At 40.4% G+C, this 22,468-nt stretch overlaps 2 protein-coding genes across 8 annotated transcripts in view; both read right to left on the minus strand.

The window, feature by feature from the left end:
- LOC145481544 (protein disulfide-isomerase A3-like) overlaps positions 1 to 8,400 on the minus strand; it is a 17,938-nt gene extending 9,538 nt beyond the window's left edge. The window contains exons 1-7 of the mRNA XM_081460036.1: positions 8,010 to 8,400; positions 7,803 to 7,890; positions 2,491 to 2,611; positions 2,363 to 2,410; positions 1,714 to 1,776; positions 924 to 1,047; positions 1 to 173 (exon numbers count right to left, since the gene is read on the minus strand). The exon at positions 1 to 173 is cut by the window's left edge and continues 42 nt beyond it. Of these exons, the coding sequence (XP_081316162.1) occupies positions 1 to 173; positions 924 to 1,047; positions 1,714 to 1,776; positions 2,363 to 2,410; positions 2,491 to 2,611; positions 7,803 to 7,890; positions 8,010 to 8,146 (754 nt within the window). The 5' untranslated portion in view covers positions 8,147 to 8,400. The remainder of the gene's footprint in view (positions 174 to 923; positions 1,048 to 1,713; positions 1,777 to 2,362; positions 2,411 to 2,490; positions 2,612 to 7,802; positions 7,891 to 8,009) is intronic.
- Positions 8,401 to 11,210: 2,810 nt separating this feature from the next.
- The window catches only part of LOC145480989 (uncharacterized), a 28,295-nt gene continuing 17,037 nt past the window's right edge, over positions 11,211 to 22,468 (minus strand). For 6 of the 7 annotated variants that reach the window (XM_081459355.1, XM_081459381.1, XM_081459372.1 and 3 more), the window contains 2 exons: positions 18,093 to 21,952; positions 11,211 to 12,530 (listed from right to left, as the gene is read on the minus strand). In XM_081459355.1, the coding sequence (XP_081315481.1) occupies positions 11,999 to 12,530; positions 18,093 to 21,952 (4,392 nt within the window). In that variant the 3' untranslated portion in view covers positions 11,211 to 11,998. Of the gene's footprint in view, positions 12,531 to 18,084; positions 21,953 to 22,468 lie in introns of those variants that run through there. The other variant, XM_081459399.1, reaches the window with a different exon arrangement.

Here is a 22,468-nt window from a genome sequence, read left to right on the forward strand (position 1 = left end):
ACAAAGGCTGCTTAAACTGATCTTGGTTGTCCGGGGTCATGTGACCAACAAGTCCATGAACAGAGGCCTCAAGAAACTTTCTGATGTAAAATATGTCACCCACTCCTTTGTACACTTCCTTCTCTGGCTCTAACTTTGAATGAAGATGCGTTGGTCGGAAAATGACCAACTCACTGAAAGTTAAAGGTACCATGCATTAAAATCAGGATCTACCCCTGGAGTCCCCAACCACCAAAACACCAAAAAAAACACAAAAACACTTACAAATGCCTCCTGCTCCTTGTGGTTTACTACATTGAATTATATTTTAACTATATTGTGCCGTTCCAGAAAAATATCCATACTTCCCATGCAGAAGGGAATGGAATTTCCTGGAGGCTGGGGGGTTCTGAACAACCAAAAACTTTAAAGAACAGACCTCTTTAGCTTGGGTGGTTTGTTTTCCCATTGTAGACCACATGATGATACTCTTGAGAATAATTCTTGCTTATTCTTGCTTTCAAATTTTTAAATAGCTGTGTGCATATGAATGAATAATTTTAAGATGGATAAAAGAAAAATTCTCGAGAGAATATCAGGTGGTCTACAATGGGAAAACAAACTGCCCAAGCTAAAGAGGTCTATCATATGAAGCTTAATTAGCATTTCTAAATGGGTGGGGGTCTCAGAAAAAAATCCCTCCTGTGGGGGTACTTGGTAGCACTGTGCTAATTGGGGACACTAAATAAGCCAACCAATATTGTAAATAGAACAGAAACTTTTCAAAAACCCCAGCTGGTGGCTATGAATCAAAGTGCGGAGGGATTTAATACAAGACAGGGCGCCCAGGTTTAAAATCCAGAGTCCAAAATAACTTAGCCCAAGAGTGTTAGAGAGATGAGTACTTTTAACAAGAGGAGAGAAAGAGAGTTAGTTCGACATACTCTCTGTGTCCCTTGTCTGCCATGACCTCTCCACTTTGAGTGTGCACAAACTTGTACTTCTCCCTCAATTCACCGGCCGCCTTCATGAATTCAGCTTTAAGGTCATCATCCTTCTCAAAGAATCCTAAAATGAAATAATTTAATCACTTGGTTTAGGGTCTGGATGGGGTTTAATTGATAACAAAAAATTGGTCAAAATTTTAAACTGAGAAATGAGGACTGGAAAATGTACTGGTAGCTGATAATGAGAAATGACATTTAAATCCAGTTTAACGAGCCTCCAGTACACAGAAAAATGCAAACAGCAGGGAATGTCCTATTGGTGTCAACCAAAAAGAGGTTTAACTGCAATATACTTCAAACTCCAATAGCATTTTAATTAAGAGAAAGAAAACATTTTTGCCATTTCTGTCGAGTTAAAGAAACATGAATGGGGGTTTGGGAGAAAGAGAAATGCTGTGGGAACTCAAGCCATAAGGTGAGCATTTCCACAGCTTTTTGGAGTTGTCCCAAACTTTCACCAGTATTACTTTAACTCCATATAAACACAAAGAAAATGGTTTCTATCTTCATTAGAAACAACCCAAAGAATAATACAAATGGTGCAACAACAACAATGTGTCGCTATTGAGCTATAGAAATACGATTTTAAACCAATCAGCATGCATATTTTCTTTGGGCTATTTTCTAAATGAAAATACAGAAAAAGCCAAGCATGGCAATATGTCTGTGGATAAACGGTGAAAAGCCAGGGAACAATGTAAAAGACTAGAAAAACTTTGTCACTTACCAACAATAACAGGTACCTCTGCATTTGCGAGAAACTGGTTCATTTTCTCCACGTCTGTTATTTCTACAAAACAAACATATATAGAACACATCTTCTGAGTGGAGAAATAACTGTATCATGTTTGTCTCACATAGACAGACATACTCCTGAAAACAAAAAACCTTAGTGTGGGTTGATTTAAGTAGGGATTTATAAATTATGCTGTGGTTGAAACAGAAGAAGTTCTTGATTATTTCTACTATGGACGACTGCCAAATCAGAAAAAGATAAATTCAAATGGAATGATGAATAAACATAACATCATGATTATCTATATCTTTTTAATTCCTTCTGGAAATTTGTTAGGCTCAGAAATTTGTTTCTGTTAGGGTTAATTTTTGGTGAAGGAATTTTGGGGGGGGGGGGATCGTTGAATGTCTAAGGAATTTTTTTTTAGGGGGGGGGGGGAGTTGCTGCATTCCCCTGGGTATTTTTTTTCCGGAAGGGTTGTTGAATGTCCTAGGGAGTTATGAGAGGTTTTGATTTATGGCCCCATTCCATCATACCCATCACTTGAAATCCCAAGCACCAACGCCTCGCACCCCTGGAGCAAAGATTTGCTTCACAGCACATCAACCCAACCTTGGATCCTCTCTTGTTTAATACTGACCTTTAGATGAAGGTCCAGCTTGCTTTTTCATGTGTGCAATGATGCCCTCTGAAAGAGTAAACAAAAGGCACATATAAGTGCAAAGTAACAGGCTTACATTCACATGTATAACACAATCAGACACTTACTAGAATCCCGAGGGCCATCGTAATCCTTTGAAAATGCTCCATTGCGAAAAATTTTCAGTGTTGGATAGCCACTGACTCCATGTTTACTGCAAGTGTCTTTACCTGCTTCAGTGCAGTCCACCTAACAAGGTAATAAGAAATGATAAATTAGAATAACTGATAATAAATTAAAACAAAGAAGAACTATGCAGAAGTCGTGGACACATTGCTTACAGAATGGGGGGATCTACTTCGATCAGTGGTGATATGTTTGAATGGGTATTGAAGATAATCAACCAGGTCACAAAAAAGTCAAAATCAGTCTGCCCTTGAACCACAATATTTATGATTTTGTTTAGTACAATTTAAACATTTATCCACCCCCAAATGTTAGGATAATTGAAATATTTTATCTTGACACCTGCACAGTCTCTATGAATTTCCTGGAACACCTTCCCTTTCAAAATGTTTGTGTTGCCATAGATAATTTTGTGTATATCTAGTTTTCTAACTGCGCTTTGAACTTTTGGCCACAAGAGTGTTTTGGTTGAATGATATGGACTGATAAGTTGAGCTACGGATTTTTCCAATAGCCTTGTTTATGTTTCATTTGTAGTTCTGCTGATATGTGAACTTGGAGGATTGATGAGAAAATTTCTCAAGGAGTCAAAGACTCAACACATACTGTAGTATGCTGGAGCTTTAGCCTTTAAAACAGCTACTAGAAATGACTTGGTCACATGTGTGTCAACAGGAATGAGTACAATCGGAGAAAAGTGTATATTTCAAGAAACTAAATTCCAACATTACTTCGGAAAGTCAATATGTCGGAAAGTCAATATTAGTTGTTGACATATCGATCTGATCACTTCTGAATGAGTGACAAATTTACATATTCTCAGCCCTAACAATAGTTATTTTTGTGCTTCACATTTCCATGACTACAACTTGATAATAAATCAAAATAATTGATCATATATTAAATGAATTGACAATACATTGAAAGAATTGATTATAAATTAAAATAATTGATGGTTAATTTAACAACTGATAAAGATGCAGTGCTTTCAAAAAGACAGCACACACATCGAGCTCCAGCAGGTAGCAGTACTTTGTCACAGAGCTCGATGTTGCGACCACTGGGGTTGCCAATGCCAATGCCAATGCTTTTCACTGAAATACTTTTGCTAGTGACTAAATCTGAAAACTTGGAGGCCAGCTGGCTCCAAGGTTTTTTTCCTGAAAGTCAAGCCCTGTGTCATGTATCATGGATCAGCTAAAAAGTGTATAAATATTAATTAGCAAACAGCAACTGTTACAGTCAAAGTGGTTGCAGGGAGAACAAAAGGAAAGGAAGGCAGATTGAGTTTTAGTATTTGTTGTTAGGTGAGGGAGCATTGCATGACAACTCCAAACAATGGCTCAGGGCAGGAAAAAAATTTTGAAATTCAGTAGCCCAGTGGGACAGTACATTTCAGTTTTCAGTAGCCCCCACTAAAATATTACTTGTCCAATAGGCACGCAACAAATGTGAGCAAAGTATGCTTGGATTTTGAATTAATCCATGCTTTCAACTCATTGTTTTGCTCATCTTTAAGTCATCAGGTTTGAAATTGTTTTTGATTGGAAATTGTCAATAGCAAGATAACTGATGCTAATTTCACTTGCCCACTGGACCACCAAACTTCCATTTTCACTTGCCCAAGAGCAAAAGTTAATTCTCCCGGGCAATCGAACCTGCATTTTCTTCTGCCCTGTGGCTGTGAAGGAGACTAAGAACCCAAAGTCATTTGTAGATTTATGATCACTTTCTGAACATTATGGCAGGAGGGCAGCCAGCGTTTCCAATAGTCTCTCAAAGATTCCCAACAAGCACCTGATGTATGGATTCATTATGCCTTTCACATTGTGAAGTTCCAGAAAATACATATAGTCACCTTGGAAGGTAACAGGAAATTACAGTGTGTGTGTTTCGGGGGGGGGGGGGGGGGGGTAAGGCCCAAAACCCAAAATAAAGGAAGGTATGGAGTTCCAGAGGGGTTAGGTGGAATAAAACAAAAATCCTTTGGTCAAGGATGTGTGAATGTTAACTCTATATTTAGTATTTATTTGGTACAGAAAGAATAAGAATAAAATGATTAAAACCTATTTTGAAACCATGTTACAGTTAATGAACAAATAGACCTTTCTACTGATGTCATGCTTTCCTGTTTTTCTTTTTTTTTCTTTTTTTTTTTCCATTCAAATAAAAAATAAGCCTCCTCACTCAATTTAATAAATTTGTAAAGTTTCATAAGAATCTGTTAATAACTCATGAAACTATGGGACCCCAAACTTGCCAATTTTTACAACGAATTGTATTCCAGGATGCAGCGCTTAGCAAGCTTGTTTTTCAGAAGCTTAATATCAGGATAAGGAGAGTGAGATATAGCCTGCGAGCAGACTCACATTTGGAACCTGCCTGCAAACTATATAGCAATGAAGTGCATGAAGTATTTTGTGCCACTTCTGTTGAAATTTATTTTGTGAATCGATCACAATGGATATTTGTTTTTCAATGTCTAGATTATACTTCAGCTGTCACGCACATTCTCTGAGGAGGGGCAAGGGGGGGTCTTGTCATGAAGTTACAATAGTAAATTTTCAATTTCACGAATCACTAAGGTCATGGAAAAAATCTGATCACAATGCAGTGAAATTCAGCTACGAATTCAACTTTAGACACTCACGATTTATTTCTTATCTATTCACAATTCACAGCCAAGGACTTTTGCATTTCACGCCTCACAGAATACACTTCAATCACGATTCACGGAACAGTTTTTTTATCAAATCACGATTCACAGAGCACAAAAAAAAACAGGATCACGGTGTCACAAAAATACCCTTGCCCCCCCTCTTCTCTGATAGATGGAGAGATGTTCTTAAATTTGCAGCAATAAATAATTATAATACCTTGTAAGGAGCAAACAGTAGCTTACTAAAATACCATCTTTCTCTCCTCTAAAACCTAAACATTCACAGATATCCAAAATGTGCGAGGCTGGTATCAAATGGATTAAAATGAAAAAAAATGAACCCTTCCCAAGAAGGTTTTCGTTACTGAGCATTCCCAGAAAAGATGGATTGTTTCTTATCTGTTTTGTTAAATGTTAAAATGTTAAATGTTGAATGTTTATATTGGTTGATGCACTTAGCTACAACTGGCTAGTTTTCAGGCATGCCACTTGAGCTGGAAAAACAAATATTGCAAATAAACATAACAGGCTTAAAAATCCCAACTGGCCGGAGGCAGACCAGTTGGCTATTTCCCCCACGAAAACATTTCTCTATAAATTTTTGCAAGTTTAGGATTTTATACTTTTATGAGTTTGCAATGGATCCTGAAAAAAAACTCGTGCAGTTACTAAATCTGGCCTGGTAAATTGATTTATAGGGCTGGTTTTTGGTTTATATGAAAAATACAAAAACTTGTTGATATTATTTGCTTGATATTGGTAAAAACGTCCGTTGCATTCTACCTCATAAAATTGTAACAGAATAATACAACTGATGTCAGAATTTGCAAAATTGCCAGATCCTTATAGGACTTTAGAATGTTAGCCTGCGTCACAGACACTACCTACCGCAGGTTACTAGCATCTGTGAAGTAGCGGACAAATCTTTGTTCTATACCCCCACCGAAGAAAATGAACACCGGAAGTCGCGTTTGAAATATTTTTCATCTCTAATTGGTTATTGCCAATACTTCCACAGAGCCCACAAACGATTGCAAAACATTTATTGAGGTGTCAAAAAAATACAAAGCGACAGATAAAAACAGAAACCATGCAGGCCTATGTTGACCTGCCAAATGGTCAAACGGTCAAATGGTTCTACTCCGCTTAAAAGTTCTCCTAATAACACAGCATAAAATGCCCTTCACAAACAAGTGTGAGGCAAAAAAGGCTGAGAGACTGAAATTAAAAAAAGAACAGAAAAACGTGCGAATGTCACGAACCATAGGAGTCCGTGTAATTTGACACGACCATTCAGGCGAACTAAACACCAAGATGTAGTTTCCATTTAAAACTTGTTTTATGATCTCTACGTTTTCGTCATTTGTGATGGACATAGAGCTGGAATACCCCAATTGGTTAAAGACTTGGAGTACTGAACTTCGTTCTCCATCAGTGATTGCAACCAGATAAGAACAACAGTGCTTGAACCATGGGGTTTGTCATTTCCAATATCCGCAATGATCAGAAGGCATTGAAATATTTTAAAAAGCTTTCCAAAGCCAGTGGGTACATTAAAAAACACTTTTTCTCTTGGAAGAATGATCAGGGAGGAGATCAGTCACTTCAACCTGAGATCACTGCTTCAAAGGCAGCATTCTACTTCTGCTTGCTAACATGCATTATTTCCACTTGGGGATCCTTTCCGGTTAAAGTTAGCAGGAGATTCTTTGATACCCAATAAGATCAATTCATCACCAGTTAAACAATTGCTTTATGAAGAGACCAATCACACATGGCTACTCAGATCCTAGTAATTTGTTGGGGGTCTCAGACAAGGATTTGTGCACTAATTCGCAGAAGGTTATTTACGGGTAAATTTCCATCTGCAATGCAGGCTAGAGAACATCAACAAATTTCTAAAAAATATCATGCATTGAGTCCTCACCCTCTCCCCTCCCAAATCTGCCTTGGCGAGTGTTAATGAGGATTCTTATGTTCATGTGATGAGCACTAGGGTTGAGTCACAACGATTTGAAGGTGACTTAATTTGTAGAGAATTCAATTTTAACTAGAGCAGGTGGTTGATTTTGCCATCCCCAACCAACATCACAATGTCCATGGTGATTTTTCCAACAAACGCCTATTTCTGACAACCCTAAAGTACACAGCCCACAAGTGCAATGGTACATCATAACCACATAGTTTGTTGGCCTGATTCAAACCCACAACACAACCAACAAGAAATCATGTCATATGATCAATATAATATAAATACTTTTCATACATATTTTATGTCAAAAAAATACCAATACTAATTTTTGAGAAATTTAAGCGAGAGGCAACATTTAATAATATGTGATTTCTAATAAATTATAATTCATTTAACCATATTCTCTCTAATGAAATGAACAGATTTGTTTTCAAACTGCTTGGCATTTCTTTCAGGTCTAATTGAATGACTCAGCTGCAGGGACCAAACAACCATGTAGATTTCAAAACAAACAATTATGAGACGATTAACACTGATTGAACAAGAATGCGAAGTAAAGCAAAAAATGTACCAGATCAGAGAGATAGAAGACGGACATGTTCTCAGGAGTGAACTTCTCTTACCTTTGCTAGAGGGATCGGTGGGTCTTCTTTCTTGAGGGTTGTAGCTGCTGTCTCGTATTCCGGAGCCAGTCGTTTGCAGTGTCCACACCTGGTTGGATAAAGGAAAGGTTATGAAACGAAGCTGTGTGAATCCACTCCATTTGGGATAATAATATCAGGCACTATTCAACCTGGCTAATCGAAAGCAACTTTAGGGTCTTCACGTACCATGGAGCGAAAAATTCTACCAACATAATCTCTTCGTCTTTCACGCCATCACTGAAATTGCTGTCTCCGAGCTCAATCACATCTGAGCAGAAAACCGCCGATGCAAATAAAGGAATTAAAACCGCGGAAATAATCATCTTGAAGCAGAACGTTGAAGACGAAGTAAAGACCAGGCCAGAGGAGAAGATCGATTCCCTGAGACACGTTGGAACTGACAACCCTCAATGGACCGCGTTGGCGGGCTTTGATTGGCCTTCGTTGAGCACGTGTTGTGGATCCCTTGGGGTTTGTCACGTTGTGATTGGCGGGACCCTGTGCTTGGTAACAGATCAACATGCCTTGACAAGCATTTGAGCCCCCAAAATACGAAATCTTCCGGGTTGTATTGCAAAGAAAAAATATTGCGAAAAGCATGCAAAAGTGCTAAGACGAAATAAGAGAAATCAGAGGAAATAGAGCAATTTCAGTTTTTAATGGAAAAAATCCTGGTGCCAGAATAATTTTAGATATTTTGCAGTCCTTTTTACATTTTCTTGAAGATTAAGATATAAATTTATGCCTGAAATAACACCAAAAACAATTACCCATGGGAACTCGAGAAAATAGAATTCAAAGTTCAGAGAAATTGTACAAACACAGCTGAAATTTTATCATCAGTTTCATTTCACCAGTATTTTCAAGTGTTTGTTTCAAAATTTGTTTTCGACTTTTGGTGTTGACAGTAATGATTTTTTTTTCGTGAGAAGATATTATCAAAAAAACAGTCGCACAGAAGTTTGCAATACGATGTTAATCAAAACTTTAACAAAATTCTCGAACGTGATTGGCTATCAGCAGCCCAATTTGAGCATTAATTGAACAGTGTACGCGTCATGCTTGTGATTGGACAGTACGCGTCATTTTGCGCGCGCTGTTGTGGTGCACTATGTTGAGTAAACTGCTGTGTTTTTCAGCATTCATAACGACGTTTAATCGTTCAGCGCTCAATCGATGGTTTGTTCGTTTCTCGAATTTTGTCATACTTTTGACAATCGTGTCGTCCAATTCAGTCTGTAATCATACTCGTGAATAACAAATCGGACTCCCGCTTCGCGGTCGTCCGATTTTGTTAATCACTCGTATGATTACAGACCAAATTGGACTCCACTCAGTCCTATTACCATTATTAATCATCTCGGTATTTTTGTTCTTATGTTAACTCTAGTATATATTTTCTGTATCAAATCATAAATTACCCGGGTAAATTACCCAAACAAGCCGTGGATAAAAACGCCAAATGAATTTAAAGTAGCCTGAGTATTACGCTTTTCTTACTCGCGGGGTTGGAGGAGGAAACACCCCGGCAATTTCCCCCTACCCCTCCACTCTTGCTACGAAAGGCCTGATACTCAGGTTAGCAAAGAAAATACAATCATTTTTTCAGTGGTATGAATATTACTTACAGTACACGACTGAAACTTAATTCTCCCTTTCACTACATCAGTTTAGTTATGTACTATCATTTTTTCAGTGGTATGAATATTACGTACAGTACACGACTGAAACTTAATTCTCCCTTTCACTACATCAGTTTAGTTATGCACTGTAAGTAAAAGATTCATACCACTGAAAAAAGATCGTTAACTACACTCTGCCTAGATTTTTTTCACTTTAACATACTGATGTTCAATAATTATTGAGGTCATCAATCTCGTTTTGAGTGCCGTTTGTATTAAAAGTATTTAAGTGTAAAATTACGGGTGCTTTTGACAGCCTTTTTCGTTGCTGTGGTAACTGGTTACTGTTCAAAAAGATTATCGTGATGCGATCATATCGATGACTACAGACATTTTATAGGGAAACATTTAGTACACGGACTGCGCGGAGGCACTTTCCGATCCTAATAAAGTTCTCTATGGTCTAAGAAGACAGATTAGAACAGGTCTCTGACAGGCTTTCCGTAAGTTGGAAGAGAAGTGCAGAAAAGGGCGAGCGAGTAAATTAGTGATGCGTGCTGCGGCTCGCACCAAACCCCTTTCTCAATTTTTCGATCGCCGTTTTAAATTTCCGAGAATTTTAGGTGGTTCTGTCTTTGTAATTGAGCATAATAGAAATAGATATATTATTTCTCCCTCTTTCATCCTCAGTAGTATCATTGTCCTCATCATTTAGTGTTTTTCTGGCTCTGAGGAATTGGTTACCGACCAGAGTACGACAACCCTCCTACAAAGTAAATGGTTTGAACCCAGGAGTATCAGTAGTTCCTACAGTGTGATCGCCCGGGTGAGGGTAATTCTGAAAAGAACTGTTGTTGGTGACTGACATTTCGACAACCTGAGCGGAAGTCATTCATCTTCAGAGTCAAGTGAATGGTGTTTGTCATTCGATGATGTTGTAAGTCTGGTCCGTTGAACGTGATTGGTCAGTTTAGCCATGATGGTATTGGCTGAAAGACTCGTGTAAAGTTTGTCATCAGTCATTGGTGGGTTTCGATCCGTCTATTGTTAGTCAAATTGGTCGGTTTTTGGTCCGTCTATTGCTAGTCAAATTAAGTCGGTCTGTTAGAAGTCCGTTTGTTGGTTTCGTTTCCGTCATGGATAAGTCGTTTGTAAGGCGCCGATAGTTGTTGACATTTGTTAAGAGGCCGGGCGTTTGTTCTAGGTTAGTGTACCAGCTTTCCAGAGTCACTCGTTGAAAATAGTTTGTACTGTAAGTTAAGCACTGCGCAGACAGTTAACGGAGGTTTTGAACTGTTTTTAAAATTTAGGCGAATTCGTTAGCGGTTATAGGCTAAATAAGAGGTTGTGCTTTACCTGCTTCATATAATTATGTAAGGAACTCAATAATTAACCAGCGACTCATTAAACTGAAAAGGGGATAAATTTTGCCGCCGAAACGTGCTATTTAAAAGGTGTATGTCTGTCCTATTTCGAGAGAACATACCTGGGAAATTTTCGCGCTACGGCCCGCTTATTTGTAAAGGGGGGGGGGGGGGTAGCCTGATATTTCTTTCAAAGTTTGTGATTTGCGCGCTGGCAGGAAGACGGCAGGAAGGTAAAGAACAAAGAAACTGTTCCCCTGAGACTGTCACGTGATCTGAAATGGGAAAACAAAACGTGCAAGCTAAAAGGATCTATTCGTCAAATCTGAAGGAAAAACCACTTCGCTCGTTCTTGACCGTCTTTAAAGTAATCAGTTAGGAGATTTAAAACATCAGTCTTTATGCAAACTACGCGCTTTGTCGTTTATTTGAGAGTTTTTTGAGCTTTCATAAATATCTGAAATCGCGACCAACCGATGTGGTGAACTCTCTAGATAACGACAGTTTGTACTCTTCCTCTCTTGCTTCGTTTGAAAGAAAGCTTAGGAAATCCAGGTTATGTTTAGCAATTATCAAATCTGTAAAAAGCACTGTAATGGGCGAGGGAAATTAATAGTACAAGCCTCCATAGCTCCTCGTCAGGCTTCCTTTCCATTTCTTATTTCTGCTTCTCTGACTTGTGTGTGTGCGGTGAACAAAAATGACTTGATTTGACTTAATGAACATACCAACGTTTTTGCAGTCATCAGAAACCTCTAAACACAAAGACAGCTGTAAATAAGGTTGCTTTAAAATTATGGGCAAAAATTGTGGGAATGACAAATGGCCGAAATCGCACCAAAATGATTCTTCATTTGTTTGAAAACACTCTTAAAAGTTCTTTTCAAGCTTCGTCTACATTTTTTGAAGCCGGAGCACTTCAACTTTGCTCATTCACTGTTTGACAAGAGATGGAAAAAATAACCAGGTTGTTTGACACAATTTACTGTACGCTACGGATAGCAACCAACTTTGGTCATCAAAACTTGTCTTCCACGTTACATTACAGCGAGCCTTCGTAGCTAATTCTTCGACACAACTGATAGCGATTCTCATTCACTGAGCTTATTTTGGTTCGTTTTCACCGGCAACGAAAGCTTTTGAAATCACAACAGGCCTGCGACGATAAACCTCAATGAACTCAAAACGATTATACACCCGAGTCTGGAAGTTGGTCAAGATACTGCTCGACTTCTTCGTGGCCAAACTTCTTTGCACACTTAGCTGCTGTAAGTCCTTGCTTGTTGACAGTGAACAAATCCGCTCCATTATCCACCAGTAGCCGAACAACATCCAGATGGCCTGAGCCCGCAGACACTGTGAGCGGTGTGTCCCCTCTGACGTCAAGCGCATTGACATCACTCCCTGCAAAGATTAATTTGCGCACAATTCTGACCTCTCCGAATGCAGCGGCTGTGTGGAGAGCAATGCTGCCTTCAGAGTCTCTCAAGTTGACGTTTGCTCCGTGTTTAAGTAACAGGAAGATCATGCTGTACTCGTTATCTACTGAACTTAACGAATCACAGAAAGCCGCGGCAAGGTGAAGGGGAGTGCTGCCTTCATTGTCCCTAGCATCCACATCGGCTCCGTGTTCCAGAAGATTGCGAGCAGCCCTTGTGCGATCAAAAACGGTGCAGAGATGAAGTGGCGTACACCCTTTGTTGTCTCTTGCCTCGAGATCACTGAAAACGAAATTTCAAGGAAATCAGGAACGGACGAGGAAAAAACAGGCTCTAGATACTCCGAGTCGATTCATTTGTAGCATACGCGTAAGCTCTGTCGCATTTGTTCGTGCAACGTTTCTATCGTTTTTGAGCTTGAAAACAAATCAACCTTCTGGCAAATACGCGCGCAGTCTGCAAATAATCCGCCCTCTAGAGTGCCTCGATAACAGCTGTCATAACTGACCACTATTCGCCCTGATAGGCAGAATCCTCTAAGCAACAAAACAGAGGGAAACTACTGCATAGTAAATATCAAGCCAATGGTTCAGTTACACTACAAGAATGAGACACTAGGACACCATCACCATTCCAAGACACGTTTGCTGTGTGAGTACGGCTATTTTCCCTTGGGGTTGCAATAGGCCCTTTGCACGATCCAGTCACATGGTACAAAATCACACATACTGGTGAGCAAGTTGCACAGTGGGACTTCCAAAACAATGCAACTCGTACCAGTCCACCTGGACCTGCCTTTGTTTTGGAAGTCCCACTGCGGAACTTGCTCACCAGCATGTGTGATTTTGTACCATGTGACTGGATCGTGCAAAGGGCCTATTAGAGCACTAAAAAATCGGTATGAACTGGCCTATATTTTCTTAATCATTAAATTTATGATGCCAATTTCCTGGAAGTTCACAGCTAACCCTCAAGTAACGCAAATGATATATCTTCGTAAAAGAAGAGATTTTCTTAACAATTAAACTATAAAACACTGCGACAATATAGGAAAACCTAAAACCATTTTGGTTTAAACGCAACGATGACTTTTCGACGTTCGCTTAACGTCACTATCAAGTCAAATGAGTGAATAAAATGGGCACAAATTTAAATATAAACTAAGAATTCCTAGGGACACGAATGCAAAGGAAACAATGATAAAAAATTGATAAAAAATTCTAAAAAGTCCTAAAATATAAAATATTTGCACGCAAAGAGTCGCGTAAAACGTTTGGCACGAATCGAGTCTTTCTGTGTATTTAACACAAGGCTTAATTCCTAAATGAAAAGTATTTCAAACACTAAACAATAGTCAAACTACGATCTGCATTTCTTCAAAATAGAAAATTGTTTGTCTTCTAAAGCAGACTTCGTTAGCCTATGCTCCTCTGTGTGCCTGCCGATCGCCGGGTATTTGTGTTCGCCGATGCGTTGGTGTAAATGTCGGGTTGTGTACCCGACATAATCTGCGTCGCACAGATTACATTGAAATTTGTAAACCACGCATTGATTACTAACAATAGGGGGCTTCTTCTCTTTCGGAGCGAGAACTTGGCCAATCTTCTTGCTCTGGAAGACAGGTTTAATGTGGGCACCAATGTTGGCGCTCAGATTCTGCATTTGTCTTTTGACTGAATTAGCCGATAGCTGATCTTTACGGTGGTTCGATACAGTTTTTTCTGGACCATAGCTAGCATTTTCAATTGGCGTTTTCCCAACCTTCCCTTAATCTGATCGGTGTGAAAATTACACCAGTTTTTGGAAAAGGATTGAAGTTTGGTTGAATATGTTTTTTAAAGGTAATCGATATTTCCATGGAAACGATAAACCAAATAAATGACACCAAAATGTGGCTTTTGTTTGTGTCTTTTGGAGAAATTTCATTGAAATAGTGTTCTCCTTTCAGTCCATTTAATTTCATTAACAAAAAGCATGGTTTGAAATGTTTTCGCGATTTATTCGAAATCAAACATACAGAATTTTTGTTATTCTTGCATATTCCCCTTGCCATGCATCGTAATTTCAGAAATTGGCATCCGCTTTTCTATAGCAGATCTGGTTCGTACAAAATACATGCCTAACCGATTTTCAGTTATTTGGTTTATCGTTTCCATGGAAATATCGATTACCTTAAAAACATATTCAACCAAACTTCAATCCTTTTCCAAAAACTGGTGTAATTTTCACATCGATCGGATTAAGGGAAGGTTGGGAAAACGCCAATTGAAAATGCTAGGTATGGTCCAGAAAAAACTGTATCGAACCACCTTAAATGTTAGTGGAATCATGATAGAAGCGGTGTCGTCACTTGTATTATTGGGTGCGTCGATATTGTCGATATTATGCAGAAATGTGTTGATAGATGAATTGATCAAATTGATTGGATAGTCTAAGTTAAGGAAAATAGGGCGGAGCTTGTTGCACTCATCAGAAAACGCAGCAGGAGTAGATGACAGGTGATGAGCGCGATGAATCATAGTAGTGATCAAACAGCCTCTGTAACGTTTGTCAACATGGCTGTGGTAATGAAAAAGTAAACCAGTATTCGTAGACTTCCTGTGGACTGATGTTTCGAGCCTCTTACCTCTTTTGGTGATGTTCATGCCCACAAAAGAAATGGTGTTTTGTTCTGCTAACTCCATGGTGAATTTCAAATTGTCATGGCAAGAGTTCAATTTTTCATCCACGTGTCATCCACGTATCGCTTACAGAAAGGGAGCTTGTTTTTCTCTTCCAGTTTTTCTTCTACAGCGCGGATGGTTGAGCAATTGGAGCGAATTTCATCATGGATGTTGCGAAGTTCTTCTTGTATGGTCTTGAGCTGGGCCAACTTTGATCTCAACTCTTCCTTCACAACTTGTTTCTGAAAATCGTTGAAGGATTTCTTCCATTTTTGTGACTTGGTTTCATCCACCTTCGCAAAGGTCGGAGTAAGGTTGAAATTCTGGCAGAGGCGTAGAAATTCGATTACTCCCTCACATTTTGTGAAGGGAATACTGCATTTTTCAAGTCGTCTGAAAAGGTGCAGTTGATTATCGCGTTTTAAAATTCGTAAAAGAAGAGAATTTCTACGCCTCTGCCATTCAACCTTACTCCGACCTTTGCGAAAGTGGATGAAACCAAGTCACAAAAATGGAAGAAATCTTCCAACGATTTTCAGAAACAAGTTGTGAAGGAAGAGTTGAGATCAAAGTTGGCCCATCTCAAGACCATACAAGAAGAACTTCGCAATATCCATGATGAAATCCGCTCCAATTGCTCAACCATCCGCCGTGTTGCCATAATACGAATATTGTCATCACTACAAAAGAGTCAGTCTCAATCCTTAACGAAAACTCATGCTCAAAAGTTAACCCGCTTGATCTACAAGAAGGTAGACGTCGACAAACACATCAACAACCTATCGTCCTACCATTAATCTTTCTTCGAGAAACTTGTTCTTTGCAGAGGGCTACAATTTGCAATACCTCAGCAAACATCTCCTCGAGATATTCAAGGAAGCTTCGAAAAGGCCTATTGGAAATTGGAAGGGCTGCTTCTATCGGACTCCAAGAAAGACCTTGCCTGTGCCACCTTGAGATCCATTGCTTTGAATTATATCGCGAGACGTGGCCCTACACCAGCTAAAGCTTTATTACAACCCATCAACAACCTCAAACGCCGCCATGACACAGTTATCACCAAACCTGACAAAGGTTCTGGGGTCGTGGTGATGGATAAGACTGAGTATCAACGGTTATGTGACGCTTCTGTTCGTGATTCCACCAAGTTTCCTCGATGCAACATTGAACGTCCTAAAACGCGTGGGAGACCACCAAACCACTACCATCCCTTGCTAGAAAAGGAGAATGAGCTATATACCAAGGTACGCAAACATCTTACCTAAATCACTTGCCGACACTCTCTGTCCTAAAGGCTCAAGACTTGCACACTTGTATGGGTTACCTAAGACCCACAAGCCTGAACTGTCTATGAGACCAATATTATCTGCGACTGGAACATACAACTATCCGCTTGCAAAATGGCTGGAAGAGAAATTAAAGCCTCTGTCAACCAATGCCTGCGCCATCAGCGATATCTTTCAATTCTCTGAAGATATCAGAAACATACCTGTTGAAACTGACCACATACTGGTATCATATGACGTAACCGCTCTGTTTACCAACGTTCCTGCTCACGAAACCATCACAATACTGGTTGAGAAAGCTTTCAAAGAAAACTGGTTCAATGACACCTACAATCTAAACTTCACCAAAGACCAACTTGCGGATCTGCTCAAGCTTGCAACTACAAACCAACTTTTCCACTTAATGGTGCGCTTTACGAGCAAGTGGAGGGCGTGGCGATGGGTTCTCCCCTTGGATCATTACTAGCCAATACGTTCATGTGCTCTATAGTAGGAAAACTGGAAGAGAAAAACGAGCTCCCTTCTTTCTATAAGCTGGCCCGACGTCAACGAAGCCAACACTTTTCTCGGAAAATTGAACTCTTGTCATGACAATTTGAACTTCACCATGGAGGCAGCAGAACAAAACACCATCTCTTTTGTGGGCATGCATATCACCAACAGAGGTAAGAGGCTCGAAACATCAGTCCACAGGAAGTGTACGAACACTGGTTTACTTTTTCATTACCACAGCCATGTTGACAAACGTTATAGAGGCTGTTTGATCACTACTATCATTCATCGCGCTCGTTGCCTGTCATCTACTCCTGCTGCGTTTTCTGATGAGTGCAACAAGCTCCGCTCCATTTTCCTTAACTTAGACTATCCAATCAATTTGATCAATTCATCTATCAACAAATTTCTGCATAATATCGACAACATCGACGCACCCAATAATGCAAGTGACGACACCACTTCTATCATGATTCCACTACCATTTAAAGATCAGCAATCGGCTAATTCAGTCAAAAGACAAATGCAGAATCTGAGCGCCAACATTGGTGCCCACATTAAACCTGTCTTCCAGAGCAAGAAGATTGGCCAAGTTCTCGCTCCGAAAGAGAAGAAGCCCCCTATTGTTAGTAATCAATGCGTGGTTTACAAATTTCAATGTAATCTGTGCGACGCAGATTATGTCGGGTACACAACCCGACATTTACACCAACGCATCGGCGAACACAAATACTCGGCAATCGGCAGGCACATAAAGGAGCATAGGCTAACGAAGTCTGCTTTAGAACACAAACAATTTTCCATTTTGAAGAAATGCAGATCTAAGTTTGATTATTTAGTTTTTGAAATGCTTTTCATTAAGGAATTAAGCCCTGTGTTGAACACACAGAAAGACTCAATTCGTGCCAAACGTTTTACGCGATTCTTTGCGTGCAAATATTTTTTTATTTTAGCACTTTTCAGAATCTTTTATCAAGTTTTTATCATTGTTTCCTTTGCATTCGTGTCCCTTAGGAATTCGTAGTTTATATTTAAATTTGTACCCATTTTATTCACTCATTTGACTTGATAATGACGTTAAGCGAACGTCGAAACGTCATCGTTGTTTCCAAACAAAAATGGTTTTAAGTTTTCCTACATTGTCGCAGAATCAGGACGACAGCACTGTGGGAAAAAACACACGTAAATAGTGCATAACAGATGTGTACCGTTAGTAAATGCGTAGCGTAAAACACCAAGCTCTTAACTTAACCATAGTCCTTGTAATAGACGAAGAGACATTTGCTGGCATTTGTTGTCTCCTAAAGTAACAATTTCTTATTTATGATCTTTCCTCGTATGACAAAAACTCAGAAGATAAAACTAGCGGAATGACGCCAAGACAAAACTTCAATTTTTCTTACCTTCCGTGCTCGATCATAATTGAGATCACAGAGGCGTCTATGTAACAAAAGCAGCAGCCCAGGTGTAGAGGAGTACACCCTTTGTAATCCACAGCTTTAGGATCACTGCCATGCTTCAACAGTGGTTCTACCATCGAAAGGTGTGGTAAAGTAAATGCAATGTGAAGAGGGGTACTGCCCAGCTCATCTACGGCGTTTACATCTGCTCCGTGGAGAATAAGCATTTGTAAAGTGCCAGGCACACCAGTCCGAGAGCAAGTCGCCATGTGAAGGCAGGTTCTGCCCTGCATATTTGTTGCATTAACATCGCTGCCCTCCTTGATGAGAAGCTCTGCAATCTCACATCTATTTTCCGCTGCAGCAATGTGAAGTGGCGTATTTTCTTGCGTATCTCGACAATGAACACTGGCCCCTGCGTTCAACAGGAAGATTATATCGTCTTTCGATAATTCCGAAGGTTGGATCCAAGGATCAACAAGAAGAGGATCATCGGGACTGGGTCTGTATATACCAAGATGAAGAGCCGTGTTGCCATAATTATCTGCTATTTGGAAGTTTTGTACGTGTTTCAATAACAAATTACTTTTGTGATTAGCCAAGCTGGCCAGCAGTGGTGTCTGCCCTTTGCTGTTAACCGCAGTCAAGTCTGCTCCTCTGTCAATAAGGAGCTGTAACATTTCCTCGGTTCCTTTCATCGCAGCTCTGTGCAAAGGAGTATCTCCATTCTTATCTATTGCCTCAATGTCCAATCCTTCGTCTAAGAGGCTGTTGACTGAAGACACGAACTCCTGGGTTACACCAAAATGAAGAGTTGTTCGACCAGTTTCGTCATCTACAGCAAGCTTGTCACCTCCGTGGTCAAGATACAACTGTAGAGGGTCCTCCAAATAGTACTCCAATGAAGTTAATTTGTACATCGCAGAAAGCACTGATTGTCCATTGAAATCTGTTGCATTTATGTCGCTTCCATGATCAACCAATAATTTGACAAGATACAGGAAGCCCCGTTTTGCCGCCAAGTGTAGAGCAGTTCTTCCATTTCCATCAACGGCTTTGACGTTACTCCCGCCCTGAATTAAAATTTTTACATTGTCAAAGTTACCTCCAGCGGCTGCAAAGTGCAAGGGAGACCAGCCTTGACTATCGGCTAGGTGAACATCCGCTCCACGTTGAATCAACAACTCCACTGACCTGCAATCACCACTATAGGCAGCTGCATGGAGAGGGCAACGATTGTCCCTGTCTAGGGTTCCCACGTGTGCACCTTGTTGAAGCAGCCTCTCTACAATTTCTGGGTTACCAGTCGCTGCTACATGTAAGGGTGTCTCACCGTTGTAGTCAGCCAGATTAACATCACAGCCATGGTCTAAAAGAAGTTGGCATACTTCCACACCGGTGCATGAAGGTATAAAATGAAGTGGGGTTCTTCCATACTGGTCAATGTTATTCACAGAGCTGCCATGTTCGAGTAAAACTTCCACGATGTTGGTGTATCCAGTTACAGGTACGACCGCATTTCTCACGGCCTTCATAAGAGGAGTCTCACCAATTTTGTCCTGTGTATTAACACTGCTTCCCTCAAGCAGGAAAAACTGAACCAAGGAAAAATTTCCACCATTTGTCGCTACTGCTGAAGCAAGAGGTGTTTCACCTAAAGCATTCTTAGCTTCCGTGTCAGCGCCATGTTGTAACAACACCTGCGGTATGTGAATACTTTTTGATCCTTTTGCGACAGCGACAGCGACATGTAAAGGGGTAGTTTCCTCCCTACAGCATTTTTGGTTGACAGCTAAACCAAACTGCAGCAACATTTCAGTGACTTTACTATTTCTCCTTCCGACAGCGCGGTGAAGGGGCGATCTTGTGAGGCTGTCTTCACAGTTTGCTTCACATTCAAGTTCAATAAGGAGGCTTCCTATTTCTTCGCTGTTTAAATCTGCAGCAAAGTGAAGAGGTGTCTCAAGTTTGTTATTCTTCGCGTTTATATCTGCACCAAATTCAACAAGAAGCTTAACCATTTCTATTAGTTTAGGATGTGCACCTCGAAGTAGAGCGATATGAAGAGCTGTATTCCCATTCCCAGCTCTTGCATTTACATCCAAACCATTTTGCAGATGACGGGAAACTACATCAATATCAGTGCGGAAGGCAGCTGATGTTAGTATTGCAGCAGCGTTTTTCATAGAAAAGCTTTCCACGTCATCAAGTGTGTGATTGCAAAGCATTCCAAGAACATCAAGGAGACCATGTTCCGCAGCAAGCATTTTAAGAGACCCAATTTTACTGCTATCCAAATTTGAAATGTCAGCCCCGCGTTCTATAAGAAGTTTGGCTGTTTCAGCCTGTCTTGCGTGTAAGGCAGCATATAGGGGCGAGATGTTTTTCCAGTATTCTTCCACATCTAGGTGGCGGTTATGAAGAAGTTCCGCTCGCGAATCAACATCCCCATTGATGCTGGCTCCTCGTTCTAACAGGAACGTCACCGCATCACATTGCCCGTTGCTAGATGCTTCTTCTAGTGGGGTCAGTAATGAACTGCTTTCACTGTGCACAGTATCTGCAGATAAGCCTTTGTTAAGAAGAAGTTGCAGGACAGCTGTGGAACCTTTACGGGCAGATAATTTAAGTAAATCTGCTTCATGAAATTCTAAAACGTTTTTGTCATTTATGAGCATAGAATCGCTTCCTTTGTCAATCAGAACTTTGGCTGTAGTAGCGTGGCCTTCCTTCAAAGCATAGTATAAGGCTATCAGGCCATCTTCGTCCCTTGCGTTGACATCAGCACCCTGGTTTAGAAGATAGTTTACCGTGTCTGTTTGTCCTTTTTCAGAAGCAACATGTAATGGTGTTTTATGGCGGTTGTCCCTTGCACGAATGTCAGCTCCTTCTTCAACAAGCAACCTGACCAACTCTAGACGAGTCGCAAGGTGAAGAACTGTTGTGCCGTGGCGAGTTACTGGCAACGCATTCCAATTCCTACCTTTTTCAATAAGGAACTTAACAACATTAGTGTGGTCTCCTGCAGCGGCTGAATGTAAAGGTAGCCAACCGATTTCGTTCTCTTTATTCAGTTCCCCACCATTATTTAGCAAAAGGTGAATAGACCCAGCGTGGCCCTTTTCTGCAGCTAACATCAGAGGTGTGTATCTAGTGCTGCTGCTGTCGGTAGTGGAAGGGGTGGTGGCTTTGTTGACATCTAGACCATGCTCAATTAGCAGACGGAGGGCCTCCGTGCGACCACTTGCAACAGCCAAATGAAATGCTGAATATCCTTGAAAATTTAATTTAAAAACATCTGCGCCGAGCTCGATTAATCGTAGCATATTTCTCAGTTTACCAACTTCAGCCGCATGGTGAAATGGCGTGCAACCACGAGAGTCACACATCTCAAGGGAGGCACCTCTTTCAACTAGGAATTCAACAACGTCCTCGTCATTGAATCTTGAAGCCAATATTAGGGGCGTTTCGCCTGACGATTCCATCGCCACAGAATTAACCTGTTCACCACAATCAAGAACCCTTCGGAGATGGTGTACCTGTCCACTTCTTGCCGCCAGGTGTATCAAGGACTGAGAATGGCAATCCTTAAAGACTGTATCAACAAGCTTTCTCAGCTGCCTATGTTCTACAGAATGTTGCAGGGTCAGCACCGCCCAGACAGACTTACCAGGAAAATGAGACGAGCGGTGACCAATCTTGACACTCACTGCTATGACACTGTCGAGTTTGCTAGGACTGTGGTTCAGGATGTCACTGAAGGTTCCGATGTCCCCTTGAATGCAAGCTAATTGTAGCGAGCTAAGGCCAAGTTCTTTATTTGGTGTAGTTACAGCATTAAAAGCCAAAGATGTTAAGGACAACTGCAGAAAAAAATGGTGACACGTCAAGGCTTGTGTACATGGTGAACACTATTTGTAACATTTCTTTCAACGGTTATGCATGAATGCTGGGACTGTGGGACTGTGGCAGGGCATGAAAGAGAAAGCATGGATGCCTTTATGAATCAGGAGACTACCATAAAACAAATCCAGAACGTGGTGAGGGCGGAATTCGAACCTGGGGCGACCGTTCTGGTGTAGTCACAACATCAAAAGCCAAAGATTTCAAGGAAAGTTGCGGAAAAAATGGTTGAGATGATTGCGGACACTTTCAGTTTCTTGTATTCTTGAAAATGGTATCTCCGTCACCTCTCTTTCATAACATCGCAAAGGTTGCAATTGTATTAACAATGGTAGCTGATTTTTACCCCTTAGAAAAGAGATGACAGTAGTAAAGAGAGGCAAATCTAAGAATATTAATTTTAAAAACCCAGGGGGTTTACGAGCACCTCTTAGACCACAGGCTTACCATCCTCTGTGCGAGTGGAGCGTTGCAAT

This window comes from Orbicella franksi, chromosome 1 (genome assembly GCF_964199315.1).
Source record: "Orbicella franksi chromosome 1, jaOrbFran1.1, whole genome shotgun sequence".
NCBI lineage: Eukaryota > Metazoa > Cnidaria > Anthozoa > Scleractinia > Merulinidae > Orbicella > Orbicella franksi.